Raw genomic sequence first — 23,474 nt, 5'->3', positions numbered from 1 at the left:
ACTTGTCATTGAGAAGCACTCTGCATTTATTTGGCACTTATAACAGCAGCAGCAGCAGCATTGCCCTTGATGCTGATTTCTTACTACTCTAAAATGTCTCCTCTGAGCCAGAATACACTGGCTGTTGCTGATCATGCTGTGAGACACCTGCACTGGCTACTAGGCTTGTCATGACGCACAAAACCCTACCATCTTCAGCTTGACATTGTGCAAGTTATAATTATTCATCCAAATGAATATGTCAGAGCAGCAGCAGCAGACCTCTCATCAGAGCAAAAGAAAAATACATCAAAACATTATCAACCCAGCAGGAAGACAGGGACCATAAGGAAAATTACCCATTTTTAATATGGATGCCATAAAGCCATGTCTATTATTATACCGGGGGTGGGGGGGGGGGTGGGGGGAGAAAAAAAACACCACCCAACAACCCCTCAAGTTTAAAGTCCACGAACCTCAAATAGGCAACGGCACACGCAGGGGGGTGGGGGGGGAAAATCAATCACCTGAAATCTGTTTCTTTTCTTTCGTAGGAGTTTATATTCTAATAGCGCAATTGCATAATTGCCTTGACAGTTTTTACTTTAAAGATGACCAACAAATATTAAAATTTAAGACCTAGCAGTATCAAAACTTCGTGTTATTTTACTACAAAATAGGCATAGCATGTTCTCTTCCCTTTTAGGAACCAAAATTTTCAACCACTTGAGGACCCGCTAAATTCTGCTACCAGTGGTGTTTCAGCATTATCTAAGCTTAACCCTTATTTTACCACGGCGCAAAGACTGCTCACTGCAACGATTTCCATGCATTTTGAAAATGTGTGTAGTAATTGCATAAATTGTGGGGAGGGTTTTTTAAGGTCTCAGAATGATTTTGCTGTGCATGACTAACACTCATGATTTCAAAACAGGGTCTTCAGTTACATACAAACATCTATTGTTCCTGTTTTCAAATAGGCCATAGGTAATTCTAACTGCAAAAAGATTTTTAAGACCTCAAGCATTAGAATGCTGTATTTTTAACATTCAATTTTTATTTGGTTGTAGTGTCAATATTAGTATATTCGCTCCCATCTTTAACTTGTCAAAGAAGGCTGCTTCATATCATGTTTTTCAAGAACATCTTATTAAAACGAAAGTCCAGCTAGTACCTTTAAAATTACTAACAATAAACACAGAGAAGCAATGACTGTCAAGGATATTTGAGATGTTGTTAATTTGAGGCAACATAAATTGCAAGGTTGTAAAATTAATAAAATACTATTAAAAGTATGTATGAAGTTCAAGGTTAGAAACAGTATTTGAAGTCCTGCTGTAATACATGGAATCCAGTATAATTTAAGGGAAAAACAGTATCTGTTTAAATGGTTCCAAACCATACCAGAGAATCAAAACCTAACATTGCATGTGAAACTAAATATATCTTTCATTTGCAATGGTCCGTTCTTGCAGTTATTTCCTCAAGCTCTTGTATTAGAGGATCTGAGGTGACACACAGAACCTTGAGCTTTGCAGTCAAAATTATATGCCCATTTTAAAATCATTCTGATGCAACCTTTCAGTCGTGTTCCCTATGTAAATTTGGTACCATAAAGACAGGATTTACTGATGGGTAGAAATCCTCGCGAGAGTTAGAATTATGAAACGCAATCGTTTATGTAAAATCTATTTTCCTGAATTAAATGAAATGAAACATCAACTCTTTTCTAGAGATATTTCAAATTAACTTACACCTAAGTGGTCACATTTAAATCCATTTAATCAAGTACACATGCTCTATTAAGGAAAAAAGATACGTGAAATAATGCGAGAGAGACTAAAAAAAAAGACAATGGCTCTTGGTTCTTTATAGTAACAATATCCGTTAAACTATGAAATCAGAACTCTATTAAGTACTTGCCTGTTGTTCTTTTGATTGTAACTGAAAAAGTTTTATTATGTTATGAAACTATATCAGATAACAAACTGGGGGACCGCCTTTTTTTTAATGTCTGTCAACTTTAGAGGGTGCTTCTTTTCTAGAAGGCAATCGTTTCTCATGCATGGGTTTCCCCAGTATCATTCCTAAAGGTATTTCAGCCATATGAACAGCTTAAGAAAAAAACAGCTAGAATGAGTGCAAAGCATACAACATGTGAGGTGTATCTACATGGCAAGGAAAATATTTAAAACACTCCCTTAAGGAATATGGAGGTCAGTATTACTACATTTACATAAGCATGTATAAAAGTAAAATGCACACAGGGAAAAAAGCTGGAGTTAAAAAAAAGAAAGTCCAACCCCTCATTACCACCTACACACTGCATATGTATCTCAGTTATTAATAAAAGATGCATAGTACGGCAGTTTACCTGTGGCATCCAAGAAATAGCAAACTGAACAGGAAAATCCACGAGGCAATCCGGTGGTTCTGTTGGATACTGAGGGAGGGAAAGAAAATACAGTTTTTCTTTTCTTTTTTTTTTTCCCCCCCAAGTGATTTAAAGTCAGACTGATACTCAGCTGCCAAATTTGATAACGAAATATGAGCACTTCAAGCATCTTGAGAACTTGGCTCTTAGAGGAAACAGTATGTAAAGCATTTTCAGAAATAGTTATGAATGTTAATTATCATTTAAAGAAGAAATCTACATGTAAACAGTTTTTATATATCAGTTTTTAGTAAAGGCAGGAGAACCACAGTTTTCTGTGTTCAGTGTTCACAAAGACACATTAAAAAAGAACCTAAGATAAAAACCATCAAATATTTTAAAAAAAAATTCTCCTCAATTACCTGTACTGGATAGGAAAGTTAAAAAAAAAAAAAAAACAAACAAAACCCCAAACAACCTTTTCATGAATCAAGAACTAATTTTCATTTAAACTAGAATATTTGCTCTGATTGGCAACATTTTTTGTTTTGAAACTGAAAGTAATCAGAGTAAGTACGTAACTGTTTAGAAAGAGATGAATGAACATACACCCAAAATTAAAACAACTCCCCACCCCAAATTAAAAGGTATCAACAAGGAAAAGAAAAAATAGTTGTATTAAGAAAACTGAAGCTATAAAAAGTTTGATAACTCCAAAAATAACCACTGACTATTCATTACACTGGTAAATCTATCGCTGTTCAGCATCCTATATGACATCTGTGGAAAAAACTTGGTATTTTCTGAAAAATAAAGTAGCAAAGGAAAGAAACATCTAATTACAAATCAACTGTGTCCTTTCTGACAGCACCAATCCAAAATTCTCTTCACCCGAGAAGTTGCCTCCTTTAGTCCTGTGCAACCTTTCAAATTCTACCCATGATGTACACAGCAGTTTTCTAGAAATTGTATTAGTATTGCATCAACTGCCAACACAAGAAAATGTTACAGAGAATCTTATTTGGGGAGACATATGAACAAAAGTCCCAGCTTCCTCACAGAATTAAAGAGAGTTAAGACAAAGAGGCGAAGTTTAGCTGTGCTGCTTCCCATAACCGTTCTCCATCCAAAGTAAACCTCAAATAAGGACAGTGTCTCTGTCTAATCAGACATCTGGCATCAAGTTATCAGAACTTTTCAAACGTGTCTCTGTTTTATGTAAAATGTAATTCTACAGTAATTAGTTTCCAATTGTTTTCTGTGGCAAAGAGCAAAAAAGAGACATAGCTTCCCTAGAGCACCCATTCTTCATTGCTTTGCTTTTAATAACAATCTAGTGGATTTATGGATTTCACAGAAATTTGTTTAAACTTGCTTTTTAATTCACCTTCATTTGTGGTTTGTGTTAGGTATCCACACTTTCCGAAGGCAACTCCTACAACTTGAATATCTTGGGCTTTACCATTTTACCAAATTGGCGGCAGACAAATTAACTAACAATGACAGACCAAGAGAAGCGGCACAACTCCTTTGGACAGGAGGCGGTGACAACTTAGAAAATGTGTATCCATAAATGCTGATACAGCTTCTTTTATTGTAGTGTTGCTGTTCTTGTATTGTAGGCATTGTGAGGTTAGTGGTTTTGTACTGTAGATATTATTTTTCATGAAATACTTCAATACTTGCATAGGAATAAACTTGTTTTCAATGTATAAAAGTATGCCTAGACCGAACAAAGCTGAACAATTTTTCCGTAGGATTGGGTTTAAGACTACCTCATTTAAATCCCAGCAGCGCTAGCCAGTTATGCGTTCACTTTCTTGGTAAGTAAATTCATTTTATGCAGTCTTTTGTAGGGTGCCTTTGAACAAGTGCTTGCAAACAGATTCTACTAACTTGCCATTCCTTAAAAAAAACCCAAACCAAAAAACCTACAGCACTTTTTCCCCTGCATTTTTAGTCAAATTTTCTTTAAGAGCACAATATCGTACTGTGCACCAGGTCACTGCCAAGAACTATGCAACAATGATTCTGTACATATGCACATGTTTTTAGACCTTGCAGAGTGAAATCCTGTATAAAATAAGGTGGGTGATTCCCCAGGAGACAGTGTTTTAAAATACTGTAGCAAAGCATATCAATGACCTCATATGTTATTAGTTACATTCAAATGTAGATGTCAGAAATCATCCTATTATTCTTTAGAACAATTTAAGCAATTATTAAACAAAATATTTATATTGTATTTTTGAGCACGCAGCTAACTTTATCTAGAAAAAGTATTTTCATAACCCTTGCCAAATCATTCCGATAATTACCAAAGCATCTTGATTACTACATGGCATGCAAATTCTTGCAGTGGCCTATTTGAATTCTTGGGATCTGAAATGGCAAGCACCCAACCCACTTCTCATGCAATACAAAATGAAATCTGATAAACAAAACCCAGCGTATTTGGTTTTATACTTGCAAAGATGCATGCTTTGTTTTCTGAAAACTTCTCCAGTCATTTATTTAAATTGTGAATGGATAAAGACTTCTGGACCAGGCATTTTCAACCAAATAAATCGGAAAACTATTTCACAAAATGTAATCTGAGCATTAAACAACATATCCTCTTCTGAGGTTTAAGCCTAATCATTTACAAAAGTCAAAATCGTGTAGCACGTGATTTGGCTAACATACCTAACTATATGACATGACCATTCGCAATTCTTCCAGGTTTAAACTGATCGCCCCAAGTTTCCTAGATGCTTTACAAACGCAGTTTATGGAGAGCAAGTGTTTTGAAAGGACAGTTCCTAAGACAAAGCACGCTAAGACAAGGGTAACAGGTGGAAACATTTGACAATGCATTAAGGAAAAGTCCTCAAAACACATCCAAACTGTTAAGAATGACAGCAAAGGAATATTTAGGGGATTATCTCAATACACGTGATAACCTTATGAAAAAGAGCTTCCTAAACCACTTATTGAAGAGTTTGTTCCAGAAAACATTGTCGGCAGGCTTATAAACTCATTTCACTGTATGGCATCCAGGAGGACAAGGCTGAACAAACCCATCTGCCAGAATACAGACAAGAGCCAGCAATATATGCTGGGGAGAAGTTTAGCTTGCATACTAATCTTAATCAAAGAAACAGCGTAACAAAAATAAGCATACTTTTATTAAAGCAGGTTATCAAAAGAAATCCCTTCAAAAAATACTTCAGAAGTGTCTTTTCAAATGTATTAGATATGTACATGAAGGAAAATCAAATCCCCATGTCACCAACACCACGTTTCACATATACATTTTCTCTGGTGGCAAGTTTAAATGCCAGACATGGCTTAAAAAGGACAAGCAATTGATCCTTCACCATAACAATCACTTGGGGGGGGGGGGGGGGGGAGAAAAAAAAAGATTGATGATTACTTGTTACAACAGACAGGCTGGATAATCTAGTCTCTTTATTACACTATATCCTTAGTTGTTAGACGGTGCTTTCTTCTGCTATTAGGAGTCTCAGGTTCAGATATTCTATTACGATTAAGATAATACACAAGTTTTTACAAGAACAGAAAACGGTAAGCTCCATTCCCCTTACAGGATAGTGGTAAGTTAAGGCTAAACAGAACCAGCCAACGCGCAAGTGTAATAGTGTTTCACCATGGCAGCTGCTTGGTAAAAAAGGGTATATCACACTGTATTTTTTCCCCTGCACTTTTATACTTCCAAATAGTTAAAATACTTTACTTCAGTCGCATAAAGTCAAGAAAAAAAACTTAGGGGCAACAGGCTGCGCTTAAATTCTAGTGTCATACTAAATATGGGATAGCAGCTCCCTTATAAACAATGACAATACAGTCCGGTTACTCTCCTTGCACGTTAAATAGACCATAATTGTACTTCCAGATGTATTTTTTTCCATCAATATATTTCATAATGGACTGACTAGCAAATTAATCATGCATTCGTTACTCTGTGCATGTAGGATAGTTATACTCTTTTTTTTAAAATCCACTTTAGCAACCTCAATTCCCAAACAGTACTTTTTACACAGGCTCCTTTTTCCCCTCTAAGGTAAAATTAGCTTGTCTTACTAAAAAACTCCTGCTATATAAAGGAATATAGGAGGTCTGTGAAAATGAAATTTAATCTTACAATACCGTGCCCACTCCTCATCCCTTCAAGATTATTACTCCAGATGATGGACCAAGGATAGTCCCAAACAACAACGTTTAGACACTTGCGGATCCACTTTTTCCCCTAGACTGATTTTCTGAAGACAACAGCTATTACAATACAATTGTCACCATGCAGCCTGAATATTCATCATTTCTGATAAGAGATTTATGCCTTGAAATGAGAAATTCTGTGAACAAACACTGCAATTTGAGTTCAGTTCTCAGTACCAGGAAGAATTAACATTTTTCTGCTTCCACACAAGACCATGGATTTGCTTTGCAAGCACTGTCAAAATCAGCCAATTATTTAGACTAAAAGGAAATAATTTTTTTAACACAAGGAACTCACTTCTGTAGTCAGTTTTTCATAAATCTTTGTATCTATAGTTTTACCAGTAAGACTTGCTAAAGAAGCAACCCAACATACTCTAATTCTTGTTATATGCACAGTCTCTGGATGGAGTGATAATGAATGAAAGTCTCCCAGACGGCTTTGTCTGTAATCCAGTAAAATAGTTGCAATATCATAAAGTGTTTTTCATGTGATGCACAGTTTCACATGAAAAGATTCTTACAGATAACCATAACGCAATATTCATTTTAAATATAGTTAAAGTCTGAAAACTCTACTTTATGTAAAAAAAATTCTCAATGCCCCCCCCATTATCTTTCAGAACAGCCATACTAACAAACAAAGCAACGCTCTAAAATCCTTATGAATTAAGAAAAATCCATTTATTTCAAGGAAGCCTTAAAATATTTTCTCCCACATAAATTCACCTTTGCATTTAACTTCAGAGTGATGAGATGCTGTCGACCACAAGAGTCTTCAGCTTTTAGCTTGATTGTGGTAAGACCAGTATCGACATACGCGACTCTGAAAGAGAAAAGAAAACTCTAACAGCATTGTAAGAAGTACAGTTTGAAATGTCTGCAATACTCTTATTAGTCTGTTACAAATATTAATCAGAGGAAGTCCTATATGCCAACCATTTCTGCTGTTCTAGATTTACTGCTGTTAATACACCAGTCTACTGCTTAATGCAGTCATATATCTTTGGGTTATTTACAATGTGTGTCAGGGCTCATGCTGTGGTCAGTGAGCACTGTGTTTCAGTTTTCCATCACTGGAACCTTTGACACACACAGCATGTTCCTGTCAGCCTCTACTTATGTACACATTAAACTTCCTGTCAAATCTTTGATCCATTTCTGCAGTTTCTTACTGTATGAGACTTTTATGCTCTTGATTTGCTTTTCTCTTCAATGAAGTTCTCTTTTATTATCAATACTATTATTGTGGAAAATTCAGTGGATATTGGTTCATATTCTGAAATTGATTTTCTGCAGAAAATAGTACCCAAACAGGTACAAAATGAGTTATTTATGATTATTTGCCTTCGTTTCATGACAGTTTTACACAGTCTACATGCACCCAAGCAAGTACCAAGTACATACTAAATGCAAATAAGTTTTAAAACTTCTGACATAATCACTGACTCTTTACTTAAGATGTCACTGATTTGTGCTTCCCACAACAATGAAGACAAATACAATTGTAAAATACATTGTTCTGTACAACTGCCAAAAAGGTTCAGACTTCTCTGTATATTTAGCAGTGAACTGGGTGTGTGGATATTGTGGCATTTTTACTATGTCATTCTCATGTAAAGATAAAAAGCAGTCCAAGATTACCGTACAACTTATCACCCAGGCTGATGGAAAGGCCTATCAGAGGTCAAAGAAAGCATCTGCTTGCTGGCCTAAGTAACTTTTTTTTTTTTTTTTTTTTAAGCCATTCCATACTAGCCCAGTCACTCAAGCCAGCATGCTGGGAAAAATGGTTCTCTTTCAAGCCAAACTGACAACGGAGTTGTAGAAGCCTGTACAAGAAAAAGTAGACATACACCAAAGGGTGTGCACATTCCTAGGAAGGAAGTGAAAAGAAGAAAAGAAAATGATCTGCATAAATGACATAGCCTCAATACGAGGGAACTGAAAAATACAGATGGAAAAAGCAGTAGTGGTAGTAAGTAGGGAAGGAAATATATTATTTCATGTTTAATGCTGATTAACTTTAACGCAATATTAAATAGTCCTACAGATTCCTGGGAGTATTTTGACACTCCTTTTCTCCACAACAGCTGAAAGAAATAAGTCTTGATAAAAGCGGAATTCAACTGTAGTCAATTAAACTCGATTTATTTAGAAAGAATTAGAGCATTCTCCCTCTAATTGGAAAAAAATCATTACTCCCGCTTTGTTCCAACTTTACCTCAAAATTGTATCACAAAGTTTAATAAAGATAAGAAACTACCTGTATCCCACCCCTCCATCTACTGTTGCCTGGGGTGGGGAAATCCTAAACCAGCAGCTAAGGCACAGAAGGGTTACTGCAATAAAAGATATATCAGTGTTCAAAACAGAGCACAACTGGTGCCTGCATCAATGCACTTTGAGGTTAGACAGCAAAAGAGAACGGCAAAATTAAAGGGATGCTGTCAAGGTGTTTAGGATTTAAAATTATTTGTTCTGACAGTCATCTTGTTTGGACCACTTCACTCTTGAGGTGCCAGAAAGGTATGGATTATTTTAGTTTAAAATCAAACATTTTTTACAGTTCCTTACTCTATATTGGGTGGGAGGGAACAAGACTAAAAAATTATGTTTATTTCTTAGAGAGCAATGGACTTCACATTCAGTTTTATTGACAGTGTAAATTAGACAAACTTTAAAAAAAAAAAGTAAGCATTTGGAAAAGGTGCTAAGAGCACCAATAATGGCTACCCGTTTAATTATGTATTGAGGGATACATCGTAAAATGATTTTCAAGTTCTGTCCATTATTCAATTTTTATCATGTTTCTAGTTTTAGAATTCATATTTAAAGTATCTTTTAAAACCAATTTAAAATGTTGAGTTGGAGATAACAGAAAAAAACTGTAAAAAAATGTAGATTTTGTAAAAAAAAAAAAATGTCATCACAGCTATAAAGTGCCTCTACAATCCAGACAACTATTCAAGCTAAGCAACACACCACCTTTTAAGTATTGTTCATTACAAACCATGTACTCGGAGATTTTCTAGTAAAACATTCTCTTCCCTTTCAAACTTTTTCACAAACAGGACCACCGAGGAATAAAAAACTCCTCAGACAAGGGGCATACAGGGTTGAAAAAAGCCCAGATTGAAAATTCATAGCTAGCCTTCCTTCTTCTCAACAGAATGTAAAAACAGTAAACTGCCTCTGGGGAACGAAGGAGGATTCAATTTTCCGTTTAGGATAGAAAAAAGGAACTCAGTAGCTTTGTAGCTACCTGTTCTGTAACATCACTCTACCATTCTTTGGATAAGAAGAGGTGAGAGGGTCAGTTCCATAGGACTGGAGAAAGTTGGACAATGCTGTAAAAGTCGTATGAACTTCCTCATATGATTGTATACTCAAATAAGGGATTGTTTACATAGGTGATATTTCAGTTATATAAACCTTTATTCCTCTGTTAGGCTCCATCATTTTATCACATAGAAAAAAATGGAATGACCATAAAGATGGAAAGCCTCAGTCAAATCTCTGAAGCACTGTAACGCAGCATAACACGCGAATGATTGAGAGCACATGACAAGGCCAGATTCCCTTGGAAAGGGAGAAGGCAAGAAGAGAAGATACTTTCTACAAAAAAACTTGGCAAGTATCAAGCAGAAATGCATCGAGACTTGAGAGATCATGACTCACACCATGGACTTAAGAGATACTAGCAACCTTTATGAATCCACGTGAGGGTGATAAGAGTCCTACAAATGTTTTATAGTCGATAATTTACCTTCCCAAGACATTGTCATTGAATCAACTAGCGAGATTATAAGATAGTATTAGACGAGCCTTTCCTATAGCTTAATACTACTACATGTGTACTCTCTCCCACCTCAGCTGATTAGGTTTGTGCTGGTATTTTTCCACGTTCTTAAAACGAAGGAAGTATCCTCCTTCAAACTCCTCAGCTGTTAGGATAGCACTTAGCGTTGGAAATTTGGTACAATTTTATAACCTGTTGAACTGTGACTTTTGTGTACAAGTATTTGAATATGAAAGCATATTCACCCTCCCCCACACCTAAATTAGGTCAAAGAATCAAGTTTTCTGTATCACAGAGAAAGTGATTGTATCTAATCACAGCAGCCTGCCCATTTGCAATCCTCATTACTGTTTGTACTTCCAGTGGTTTAGGACAAAAGAGGTGCAATATCACTGCAGATAATGTCTTTAATTTGTTTCTGAGAAACTTCACATATTCCGTAGATAAAAGCCCTTAGAACACACTAAATTTGTGCCATACCTGAGAGCTTCTTAACTCACTTCAGAAGTAAAGGAACCACAGCCTATTGCTTTGATTCTCTTTCAAACAAAATATCCTCCAGTTTTGCAGTTGGATTTGGATACAGTCAGCTTCCAGCATGACCCAAAACTCACTAGGAAAAAAAGTAAGTCTAGGGTCCGCAACAAGCCAGTTCTTTTCTAAGAAAAACCCTGACAAATGAAGCTGGAGGCTTCTCAAGGTGTGAGCAGTGATTGATCCTTACTGCCAGTACTAAATGCAGGCTTAGTTTTGTGCTGAAAGACCATACCAGGATGTTTTGAACTAACATGCAAATACGCATCACCTGCAACTCAAAATCAGTCTAGGTTAAGAGGCCTTCTTAGTAGTTCATTTTAGTGTGCTTTTAACAATATAATTAGAGGTGTAGCTTACTAATGTACTTCAAATCGCCTCTCTAGGTTATTCTCCTTCCAATTCACAGTAAACCAGATATGATCTCCTACGTACAGCCTAGCCCTTTGATTAATGATTGACTTCCCCAACCAAAAAAACCCAATCAAATAGAGACCTTATCTGTAACATAAGTCAATCAAGAGGTGTATGTTTACTGAGTTACATGACTGCACTGGACAAAAGCACAGCATAAGTTGTGTGTCTACATGAAGACCATCTTTGCCTAGAAACCAGGTCAAATTCTGCCCTAGAAGCACGCTCTCTGATAAAACACTGATGTGCTTTTTAATATAAACCACTGGATGTTTTGTATGTACAGCAAGTCAGAAGAAGTATCAGGTTTGAGATAAGCTACTAAATCGTATTTTCAAAGTGTATTTTTAGTATACTCAGCTACATACTATATTTATATATGAAATTATAAATATAGTACATTTTACATACTTATATCTTTAAAGTGTATTTATTGTATGTCAGTGTCTGTTTTGCTGGCATGGGCTTTTTGAAGTGGGGTTTGTTTTTCTGGTTTTTTCCATTTTGGGAGAGCAGGCATGATTCAAAATTTATTTCCCATGTGTTTAGGAAATTGTAACTAATATTCTCAGATCTGAGTGAGAAATTTGAATAGAGTATGTCATCAGCTGGCACAACTACATACTTAATAACGGAAATCACTGAAAAAACTTCAGCTGATTTAACAAGGATGTTTTAAATCTTTAAATAAATGTGGGCCTTCAAAGCAAATTCCTACTTAATGTTAATCACGTTATTTACTTATATACAAATCAGGTGAGAAAACCCAAAACTATTCTTAAACCCAAGGTTTCTTTATTTCATCCAGCAAAATAAACACTTGTTAAAGTTAACTTACCATCCAAGACTAAGGTAAAAGTAGATTTGTCTTGTTGAAAACCGCAAATGTAGACTTTTTTTTTTAACTTTCATTTTACTGAAACTAAAAATTAGCTTCTTATTCAAAACTCTTCAACATCCTACAAAATCTTTTGTCTTGACCCCCCCAAAAGAAGGCACTGAGAGATTAATTGCACATTATTAAAGACAGCCTTCAAATATATTTCCTTAATGCCTCCCTACATAGAACCAGCTACCTCCTTCAACCCCATAGAGGTCTCCTGGAGGTTCTAGGGGAGAGGATAGAAATCAGTCCATCCCAGGCTCTCTGCTGGAGGAGGAGAAGACTCAGTATCAGAGAACTTGCCAGTGGTGGCACACGTGATGGCAGTTAAAGCTTTTCAAGTAAAAGTCTGCAAAACAGGAAGCTTTGCAGATTTCTGAAAAATTTCCACACGGACCTTGTGTACTCGATCACAACTGTGTGTTCCTTCAGGTTGCTATAGGAGGTATGAGGAGAACAACCTTGCTTTCCTCTGTAGGAGGATGAAATTAGATTTGTTCTATGAGCTCATATGAGAGTATATGGGACTGTGAATAATATAATCTGTTTGCACTCATTCAAGACCCTAATGAGAAGGCACCCAGAGGCATGAAATGTGTACATTTCATTCCTCAACACAGTCAAATATCCTTTCCTGATGTGACATTCTTCCCCATGGTATTAAACCAACCATTTTAGTTGGGGTGAAAAGATTCACTTCTAGTTCTCCTTCCCCCAGAAGACGACCTGAACCGTCACTTCTTGTTCCACAGATACTCAATTTATAGTACAGCATATACATGAAACCACGTTCTTGGGTGCACTGAGCCTCCATCCCCAGGTGACACAGTTTATACTCTCCTTGTGCAGTAACCAACATTTTTGCCGCTTGGAAATGCCCCCCTGCTCCCCCAGACATGGTCTGCTTGCAATGTTTTTGGAGACTAAGGAATGCTTTTCCATAGCCCTCATCTCTGTTTGGGCCCATCTGGGTAGCAAAAAATACATCTAAGTTTCTCTCTGTGGGTGTTGCAAAGAGCTGGCTGTTTGGAAGTTCTGGATTTACAGCTTTCCAAATTCTCCCCTCCACTCACTTTTTTTTTTTTTTTTTTTGTAGATTTACCTTTTTGTGGATGAACTATGTTATTCCTTTGTCTAAGGAGATCCTTGTGCTATGGAGAGCAAGATAGAACTATTCTTTAAAGATAATTATTCTAGTTCTAAAAAATGTATGAACTGTTTTTATGAAGGCATAAAGGTACACGATGATCAACCCTAGCATATGGGAATAGCCAAAAAAAGCTGTACGAAGTAGGAAAAAGAAGGAAGAAAAAGGAGAACTATAAGAGTTGTATTAAATATGTTTACTATGCCAATATTTCATAGGTCAAAGAAGAATTGATTTCTTAGTAGTAGCATCTCACCTTTCAGCTCAGTTATTTGAGACTGAAAATAAACCTTCAATTGATACAGGTTTGTTGGGTTTTTTTTTTTTTAATTAAAAACAAAGCAGCAGAGTTTTTAAAGCAAAATCAGTTTCTGAACAGGATAAATTAACAGAACAAGTACATTTGATATGTTCAACTCACAAATACAAAAGAAGAACAGATATTCTAAAGATAATGTCTGTTAAGAAATAAAATAAACATACTTATCCCAACCCAGTATTTCCAGATCTCTGACAAGACAGGAGTAGTATTCTGGCGGCCGTGGTATATGCAGGTCTTGTGTATTCTTTAAAGCAATTTCCTGTTTAAAAGAACATTAAAAACATCATTAAGAAAGATTTCAATATTTTTGCATCTATTTAGTCATGTGATTTTTGCAATTCATTCAAAAATATTAAGCTTATGTAAAATTAACTGTACACTGCATTTGTTTTGTTATAGCCTCCAGCTAAAGCAGACAAAGAAGCTGTTTGGTAAATTACTTCAGATACTGGTAATGAAAACATCTGCAATTTAAAAAAACCCCACAGATGTTGACAACATAGTCTTCAGATGCAAATATCAAATGTGCCTCTTTTTCAGCTAATAAATTTGAAGTCAAGCATCTTGACTGAAAGAACATTTCAAAAGAAGGTTCTATTAAGCCCACAGCTGTCTCCTGGGCTCCACAGCCACAAAAGACAACACATACATGAAATCTCCCATATTATTTTTAAGTAAGTATATACAACTTTATATAGCAATCAAAAAAAAAAATTTCAAAAAATCAATTTCTCAGTTTTAACATCATAGGATCCCAGAGAGTAAGTTTTGGTACAGACACTCATCAAGTATGTCATAATGCCTCAAAAAAATTTTTATCAAAAAGCTAATGCCACGTTACAGAGAAAAACAAAACCAAACCATATGTTCCACATTTGCGTTGTGCTACTTGTTCTTTAAAACTGTAGTTGAGTTAAAATTATGCTTACAGGACAATAAATTAATGAAATTTATAATAAAATTATTAATAAAAGAAATTTAAATAAAAGAAATAGAATTAATCAGTATAACAATCATTTCTGCCCAGTTCTCCCGCAGTGTCTTCTGTTGTTTTTACTATCTGCGCTGAGGATCACTATTTTACTATTTTGAATGAGTTATACTTTCATTGCATTCTCATTTTATAAGTGCTTGTGTAGCCAGGCAAATAAACTGGAATAGCTATTGTGAAATATTCCAAAATAGCCACATGTAGACATTCTTATTGAGTCTTATTCCAAGCACCTTTGCCTGGTTTAGTGTAATCCAGCTTGGCAGGGATTGAACCAATACTGAGGAAAGGCATTCCTGGCATAGAACAGTAGCGTAATACCAGGAGGGTATTTTTGTTGTTGTTTTGAAGAATACTTACTGCATTTTATTTCTAAGTTAAGTAGGTTATACCCAAGTATTCTTTGCCAAGAATGCTCATAGAATCATGTTTTACTAACAGACAAGAAATTGTCAGTTTCATGTTGTTAACTAAAGACTTTGCTACTCTTCAATCCCAGATTAGAAAAACTTTTAAAAAAAGAATAAACAGCAGTCTCTGAACTATAAAAAAAGCTTTCTGCATTTATTGGTCAAGTTGTCACAGAGGTGAAAACACCTTCAGTAATCCACTGACTGTATAATCCTTTGTATGATGATAAGCCTTCTTTACCACCTGGACAATACCACAAATTCCAAGAAAATCACTGTAAAGAGGATGGCTCTATACTGAGATCCCTTGCCCGGATTTTAATTTTTCTATAACACTCCAATTTCCAAAGAGTACAGTTACTTAAAATCCTAAAGGATAGTTATACAAATATTACATGAACAGCCTACATACAAAATCACCTCTTCCTAAAAAAAAAAAAACCAAACATAAATTCATCTATCAAACAGTAAACTGTAAAAAACTGAAAGTGAAAACCAAAGCTATAAGAACATCCCATCTCCTACATACATATTCTGTCACTTACCAAAATAGTTTTCAGCTCCACCATAAAACTGGCAAGATCTGGACAGCTCTGCAACCTCTGGAGGGAACACAATATCAGTTCATTTTCTTCAACTCATAACTTTTAGTGGCAAATAATTTCAGGCTAACTGTCTATTTTTCTAGTATTGTCAAACCAACTAACATAAAAAACCCCAACCGTACACCACGTTTAAGTATTTCAACTACAGAACAAATCTCCCAGACTACAGGAAACTACTAAAAATTAACCATCACCTTCGTCACATCATGTCACATTACACATTTCTATAGTTTATGAAGACTTTACACTTGATGTATTTATGAAGACATTTATGAATACTTTAGTCTTCACCAATGAGAACAGAAGCTTTAGAATCACTCAAAAATGTTTCTTAGTTGGTTACATTTTCTTTAGGAACTCTCCAGACCTGCCTGCTTTTAGATGCTGTACATGATTAAGGAGCCCTGTCTATCTTCAGATGCAGTACATATTTACACTTCAGTTTCCTCGGCTCTGTATCTTGGATTACTCCCAACTCACAACCCTTGTTCTACAAAGGGGTGCACAGTCCATGAGATACAGTGTCTCAACTAGCACAGGTAGCAAAGATGCCTTCTTAGAAACAAAACGTTCCTCGTGACTGCAGAGCTGTTGTATCCTTGCTCCAAAGCTGCTCCTGGATAGGACAGTTTAACTTAGAGTCCTTGACTGTCTACAACACAGCATGAGCTAGGTCTATCAATAATTAATGTGAATTCTCTTCTTTGCATTATGAACAGTTTGTAAAAAATAAATATATAAAAAAGGAAAAACAAAACCTCATTTCTAATTGAGAGATTAAAGAAAAATTCCAGTAAAATGTCAGAACGATTTTTAATCAATGGCTGCTATCTCAATCTTCAACAAAATAAAGCTTGAATAAAAATAAGTATTTACTAAATTCTACCCATCTCTCTTTAGATTGACCTGCAAATCCTCCAGCATTTCAAAATAAATCTTGGCTATACAATGAAAGGAGAGTTCTTTAACACTTTTACAATAGGTGCGTGAGTATAAGCTTTTCAGAATTATTATAAGCACGCATTTAACAGAAACGGTCTTAAAAGTTGTATACCTGCTTTAAAATATGCCGATATCCATGCAGTATCTTCTTTAGGTGCCAGCTACACTCTATCCTAGACAAACAGTATTTCGTATAAATTTCAAATTCACAGTACGTGATTTTTGTAAGAGATCAGAAAGCCTGCTATACAACAACTTAAGTTTTTCTTCAAGAAAAACCCAAAGTAAACAATACTTCAAAATTTCTTTGAGTTTTCATATTCAGTTATTTAAAACTTTCAAATGTCACTATCCCTAAGCCCATTAAAAATTAAGCATTTACCTACAAAAGCCTGTTCTTTGCTGACAACAACAACATAATTCTTGCAAGCTAATATGACTTCATAAAATATACCAATATTTTAAAATTATATCCTGAAAATGTCAAAGTTGCCTATAATGTGGTTTTAAGTATCCGACCTAGAATGTAATAAAGCTGTCAAATACCACATCTGTTCACAGTTCAGAGCAGGCTGGCCTAGGCAGAAGTATGGAATACAACGTTGCAGACTAATCCATGCATGTGTGCATACACACAATACACCCACCGCCCCCCCCCATACTACTATGGTAAACACTCACAGGAATAACAACAGAGCTTTTAAAGAAAAGTTGGGTAACGCAAATTAGTATGTATTAACAGGAAAGAGAAAATGATGGTTAGCATAGCTTTTGTAACTTCAAGTATATAATTGCTTAAATTTACAACTTTGCACTGAATTTTCTGTTTCCCAAATGGTGACATATAAGTAGTCCGATTTAAATAAACATTTTTTCCCACGTACATTAATTTATATATAAATACAACCAATTAATTACAACAGGTTTCAAAGTTAATTAACAACAAAATATTTTGATACAGGCAATGTTTATTGTCAGCGTTTATTAACACTGATGCTGTACAATTTTGTTGTGAGGTTAAGTTTTAACCAGTAAGAATTAATTAGCAACACTGATATTGGAAAAAATAATAATTCATATGCATATCCATCATTGCTTTTATCAAAATAAACTTTTGTTACATACACTTACAAATTGTTTTCATAAAACTGTCCTACCTTGCATTTTTCAGTTGCAAATCCATTGGTAACAGTACCCTGATATGGAAGTCTCTACCCTTGAAAATAAACATTTAGTTAATAGGAAGGTCAGCAAAGAAAAATAGTTAGACGCTTGTGGGAAGTATTCCCCATAAGATCAGCTACTAAGAAAGAAAGTTTGTCTTATCTGACTTTCAGGAATATTTTTCAGAATTTCTTTATTTAGGAAGAAGCAGCAGCATGAGTGACAGGTAGAAATAACGCTGATTTTAATTCTGAAGTTGAAATACTCTTGACCTCTAACTCACAATATTCAGTAAAAACTCTTCAGTGCATCACATTTCATGAAGCAAAAAATAACACCTTTGAGAAGAAAAATAAACATTATCCAAATCTGGACAAAACCAAGAAATATAATTTAATCCAAGTCATGCTAAAGTACACGAAAGTCTGTCTTCAACTCAAGTCAAAACAGACTTTTATGATAAAAGTACTATACTACAAAGGAACTTGGGCACTCATCCACAACACATTTCAGCAAGGTTTTAGAAACTGTAAACAAAAACAGCCCCAAGTACATGAATGCCATTTTTTTTCCTGTTAGTGCAATCCGTATGGGGCAGTTCCTAAATGCCACCTACTTGTATTTTCAGCAATTGTCCCGATTTGTGATCCTCCCTCTAACTTCTTATGGGATGATCAAAATAAAACTGAGATAAAGAAGGTTTGTGAGTAGGTTTAACTCCTCCCTGAAGCGAAGAGGACAGTTAACTCATCTCAAAACTTTTATTCCAGACTCTGTTCCAGCTCAGCATACCTTGAATTCTGTCCACAAACTCTGAGATTTCTTCAGCAGGAAGTTAAGAACAAAACCAGATTTTTTCCTGTGATTAGATGACCGATACAGTGGATGCTTTATCTCAATTTCAGAAAGGCTTTTAATACTGTTTCCCATAACATCCTCACAGACAAACTGAAGAAGGATGAACTATAAGCTGACAGTGAGGTGGACTGAAAACTTGCAGAACTGCTGGGCTCAAAGAGTTGTGATCAGCAGGATGAGGTCCAGCTGGAGGCCCCTGACTAACGGTGCACACCAGGGGTCAGTCCTGGGACTGACACTATTTGACCTTCATTAGTGACCTGGATGATGGGACAGGTTGCACCCACCTCCCTCAGCAAGTTAGCAGAGGACACAAAACTAGGAGGAGTGGTTGATAGACTGTGTGATTGTGCTACCATTCAGAGGGACCTCAACGGGCTGAGGAAACGGGCTTACAGGAACCTCACGAACTTAAGAAAGTGCAAAGTCTTGCACCGGGAGAGGATTCACCCCACGCACCAGCACACGCTGGTGGCTGACCAGCTAGAGAGCAACTCTGCAGAAAGGGACCTGGTGGTCCTCGTGGACATGAAGTTGACCGTGAGCCAGCAATGCACCCTTGCAGCAAAGAAGGCCAATAGCCTTGTGTGCTGGATTAGGCAGAGCATTTCCAACAGGTTGAGGGGGGTGATACTTCACCTCTGGTCAGCACCGGTGAGGCACACCTGGAGTGCTGGGTCCCCAGTACAAGAAAGGCGTGGACATACTGGAGTTAGTCCAGTGAAGACCTATGAAGGTGATTAAGAGCTTGAAGCATCTCTCATACAAGGAGAGACTGAGTGAGCTGGGACTGGTTAGCCTGGAGAAAAGACGACTCAGGGGGGATCTTGCCAGTGTGTACAAATACCTGATAGAGGAGGACTAAAGAAGATGTAGCCCAACTCTGAGTGACACACACTGACAGGATGAGAGGCAATGGGTACAAGTTGAAATACGGGAAATTTCACCTAAATGCAATGAAAGAGACTCAGTAACAATGAGGGTGGTCAAACACTGGAACAGGCTGCCTGAGAGGCTGCGCAGTCTCCATGCTTGGAGATATTCAAAACCCGACTGGACATGGTCGAGCAACCTGCTCCAGCTGACTCTGCTAGAGGACCTCCAGAGGTTCCTTTCAACCTCAGTGTTTCTGTGATGTTCACAAGCCAAAACAAGATACCTGTTTCAGAGCTGAATATAACCCATTGGCACATCAGTTGCTTCCAAACTCCTCCAAAGCTGATGTTTACTGTACACTTAAATTGAGCACATAACCTCAGACTGCTACATTATGGCCTTAGCCCTAATCAAAAAATCACATCTGAGAACAGACGCTCACACTCACATCTTAACCTTCCCATTAACTCCAAGATGCATTCTAACACACAGAGCATTTCAAAAGTTGCAGCTGTTAGAGTAATGCAGATATAAACACACGCTTGCAAATGTCTTGTGAAAGTTGAATACAAGAATCACAAAAAACCTTCCCGAATTTTGACTGCAAAACTACATTTCTGAAAATGCAAGTGTGACACAGCCCATGTCTTTTGACTTTTATTTATTTTTGTAGGAAGAAAATCCCACGCTATTTCTAAATGAAAATATACCCGTTAAGAGCTGTTTCTGTGGTCTGTGTGCACGCACATGTGATATTTTAATGAGCCATGGCTGTAGTGTCACTGCATAGTGCCTCTGATGGTAAAGCTGGCTTAAGAGCATCCACTCTCAACCTGTCTCAGGTGCTGTTCTTCTCCCTGCACTGCAATTTACCAGATCCTCAGGGAGATGATGCACCTACTTAAGCTGAAACCTCACAAACACAATAAGCGAAAGGAAAATACCCACAATTAGTCATCTACTTCAACCTTTACCCTAGGCCAAAAGTGCAGGCACGTTGAATCTGCCCCCAAAAAAAACATCTGCCAGAGCAACAAATCCAGCCCACAAGCCATCAGCGAGACCGCGCCACCAAAAGAAGAGCAATTCCGCCTGCACAAACAGTGCAAACCCGCGGGATCGCGACGCGGGCGCCTCTCCACAGCACCCGGCAGGGAACCAGGCGCAGGAAGGCACCGCAAGCTGAGGGGCCCCGCTACGCCCCCCGGCATTTCCTGCTTCACAAACCCGGCGGCTCCGCGCTCGGCCGGGAAGCGGCCGGCCCCGGCTAAGGGGTGAGGCGGGAAGCGCTCCCCCCTCACACAGACTCGGTCACGGGACTGCCCGCGAGCGCAGGCCTGGAGCGGGGGGGGGGGAGGCTGACGCGGAGTAACGGCCGCCGGCCAAGCGGCGCGCGGGCCTCGGTACCTGCGCGGTGACGAAGCCCTCGTAGGCCGTCCCCTCCCGGTTCTGAGGCAGCAGCAGCGGGCACTGGCGAAGCAAGGCCCCGGAGCCCACCATACCGCGTCGCTCCTTCCCGCCCGGCGCCGTTCGAATCGGACGCGCCGCCGGGTGAGGTCCCGCCTCGCCGGCAGACGGCGCACGCGCCTGAGGGGAAGGGAGGGGCGCGCGGCGCGGCCGTTAGGGCGGGCGCGTGCCGACCGTTACCTCAGGCAGGCACTCCTGTGGAGACTCCCGCGGCGAGGAGCGGCTTCTAGAACTCTGAGGAGCACGGCTTCCCGGGAGCCGAGCCGCGGGCCAGCCCCGGGGTTTCCTCACGCTTTAGCACGTCCTGAGGGGACAAGCGCCCTGGACTAAGGAGAACTGTCGAGAGAGGCTCTTCATACGCAGCCGGCTGTGCCAAGCAGATCGCAGTGCCACCCAAGGCAAGGCAAGGCAAGGGGTTACTTCTGGCTCGATTCACGAGCTGCTTTTCTAGGGATCATACAGTGTTTCCTGCCGCAATACATTTAGAGTGTTAAAAGCTCTTCTGCCCTCTCACACAGGTGTTGCGATAAAAACCTTCCTCACTTTTCTGGGTAGGCCGCCACTAGGACCTGACAGTCACTGTGGTTGGGAAAGCCTGAGGAAAGAGACTTAAACAAAACTTTGCGGTTTATTATGTATGTTTCAGGAGGCCATAAGACTTTACATATTACTAAGGCTGAGCATCATGCAAAACACAGCAAGAGGCAGTTTCTGCCTAAATGGACATGTTTGAGAGAGAAAAAACAGTTTTACGAAGCGATAGGTGACTTTGGTAAGTCACCTAAGAGGTGCATTGCAGAACTAGTGACTGAATCTTCAGAATCCCTGAGGCTGCTTCCCTTGGGAACAAATGCAAATGCAATCTGATTAGCATGCAATATATTACTGAAGTTTGTAGAAGGTCATATATTTATAGGCCGGCTGATAAGGCCTCCACTGTTGGATACGGTGTGAATGACTGAAGTGGCTAAATCTTGTCAACTTTTCCAGTTAATCCTCTCATGTGATAGAGGAGGTTATTTCTCCCAACACACATTGAGTCATTCATATCTTTAAACCAGTGCTTCTCACTGTGGAAAGGAGTACAGAAGGCTCAGCAAAATGTAGAAAAGGCAGTATTAGCAGGAGCTCAGCTGTTCCAGGCCAGGGAACTGGGAAGTGGCTGCTAGTGTTTTCTGCAAGTTTTTATGGCAATCAGAGAACCACTGTCTCTGATTACTGGCAGCAGCTCAGTATCTGTGGGACAAGAGGAGAATTGAAAGAGAAGCAAAGAAAACAACAGAAATTTTTATACCTGCAGCTAGATCTTGTCCCCTTAGCTTGGGAGACCTGTACATGGGGATTGCATGGAAATGTCAAAAGGGGACAAACCCTTTGCAGTTTTATATTGTTGTAGTGGCTATTGGAAACACAGCTGCTATGTGAGGGAATGAACGTGAAGCCTTGTTTGCTCGTTTGAGCTAGATGTTAGTGTCTTGCGTTCTGTGTTCTCTTTATATGCTGCCAAAGTTCCTCTGTCTTGTATCCAAATTCTGCCAATGATTTGCCCAAGCATCAGGCGTACAATGCACTAAGAAGGGTCAATAGAGAGGTGAAAGAGTCCCAAAATTTGCCATTTGAATTCATCATAGTAAGATTTTCAGGAATACATGCTAATAAAAATATATCCTCAGTGCTGGTCAACTTCCCCCCCACACACACACACCCCTTGCAAGCATCAGTTATGATTTCCAGACTTCCAGCAAATTATGAGTGTACCTGAGAAAGACATGTTCTAGCAGTTCAGTTCTTTGCAAGAATGTTGCTCTAGTCACCCTTTTTTGCTCCAGAGAACTTTGGACAATGCAAGACTCAGTTACCAATTCAAGAAACATTTTCTAAATATATGCACAAACAGGTTTTAAATACCACTGTGTTTAACCTGTATGCCCGTAGTTTGCTCCCCTAAAGCTGTTCATGTGCGTTTCAATACCCAGCATGGCTCACCTTGAGCAGTTAATCCAATGCTTCATAGTAAATTGCATTCTTCATATTATCTATTAATTTCATTTTGATCAAAACATTTATTCTCTTGAGCTGTTTTCTCTCAATACGCATTACACTAGAAATTACCTTATTTAATTGTGAAGTATCTCTGTACTTTGCCAGGTACAGAGATTATTTCTTAATTGCATCAAATGCAAAACTGAAGACAGTTTTTTTCCTTCTTCTTTTGGCCATATTTATCTTAGTCTCTGTCATTAAAAGAAATATCAAGTCACTTTGGCCAAGTACAGTTATGGAGTAATGTATCTAAATAAAAATACTGTAATATCAGAACCATAAAATATTTTAGTACTGGGGCCCAGAGAACATTAATCATTATCTTACACTGTATATGCTGCACAGTTTTAAACTTCGTATGAAAGTGCAATTACTTGAAACATCATGTTACTTTGATCTGGCACACAGACTTCAGCATTTTTAAAACAGGAAAATAACAAAATAA

At 37.9% G+C, this 23,474-nt stretch overlaps 1 protein-coding gene across 3 annotated transcripts in view; it reads right to left on the bottom strand.

Annotated features, from left to right (window-relative positions):
• Window positions 1-21,054, bottom strand: part of FANCL (FA complementation group L) — a 31,242-nt gene extending 10,188 nt beyond the window's left edge. For 2 of the 3 annotated variants that reach the window (XM_076335169.1, XM_076335171.1), the window contains exons 1-7: window positions 20,927-21,054; window positions 17,779-17,837; window positions 16,734-16,794; window positions 15,620-15,676; window positions 13,835-13,932; window positions 7,301-7,397; window positions 2,354-2,422 (exon numbers count right to left, since the gene is read on the bottom strand). In XM_076335169.1, coding sequence (XP_076191284.1) covers window positions 2,354-2,422; window positions 7,301-7,397; window positions 13,835-13,932; window positions 15,620-15,676; window positions 16,734-16,794; window positions 17,779-17,837; window positions 20,927-21,019 — 534 coding nt within the window. In that variant the 5' untranslated portion in view covers window positions 21,020-21,054. The remainder of the gene's footprint in view (window positions 1-2,353; window positions 2,423-7,300; window positions 7,398-13,834; window positions 13,933-15,619; window positions 15,677-16,733; window positions 16,795-17,778; window positions 17,838-20,926) is intronic. The other variant, XM_076335170.1, reaches the window with a different exon arrangement.
• Window positions 21,055-23,474: the final 2,420 nt, after the last annotated feature.

The sequence above is a fragment of the Aptenodytes patagonicus genome, chromosome 3 (genome assembly GCF_965638725.1).
Source record: "Aptenodytes patagonicus chromosome 3, bAptPat1.pri.cur, whole genome shotgun sequence".
Lineage (NCBI taxonomy): Eukaryota > Metazoa > Chordata > Aves > Sphenisciformes > Spheniscidae > Aptenodytes > Aptenodytes patagonicus.
The sequence above is the reverse complement of the archived record's forward strand: the minus strand, read 5'-3'. Positions and strand labels throughout refer to the sequence as shown.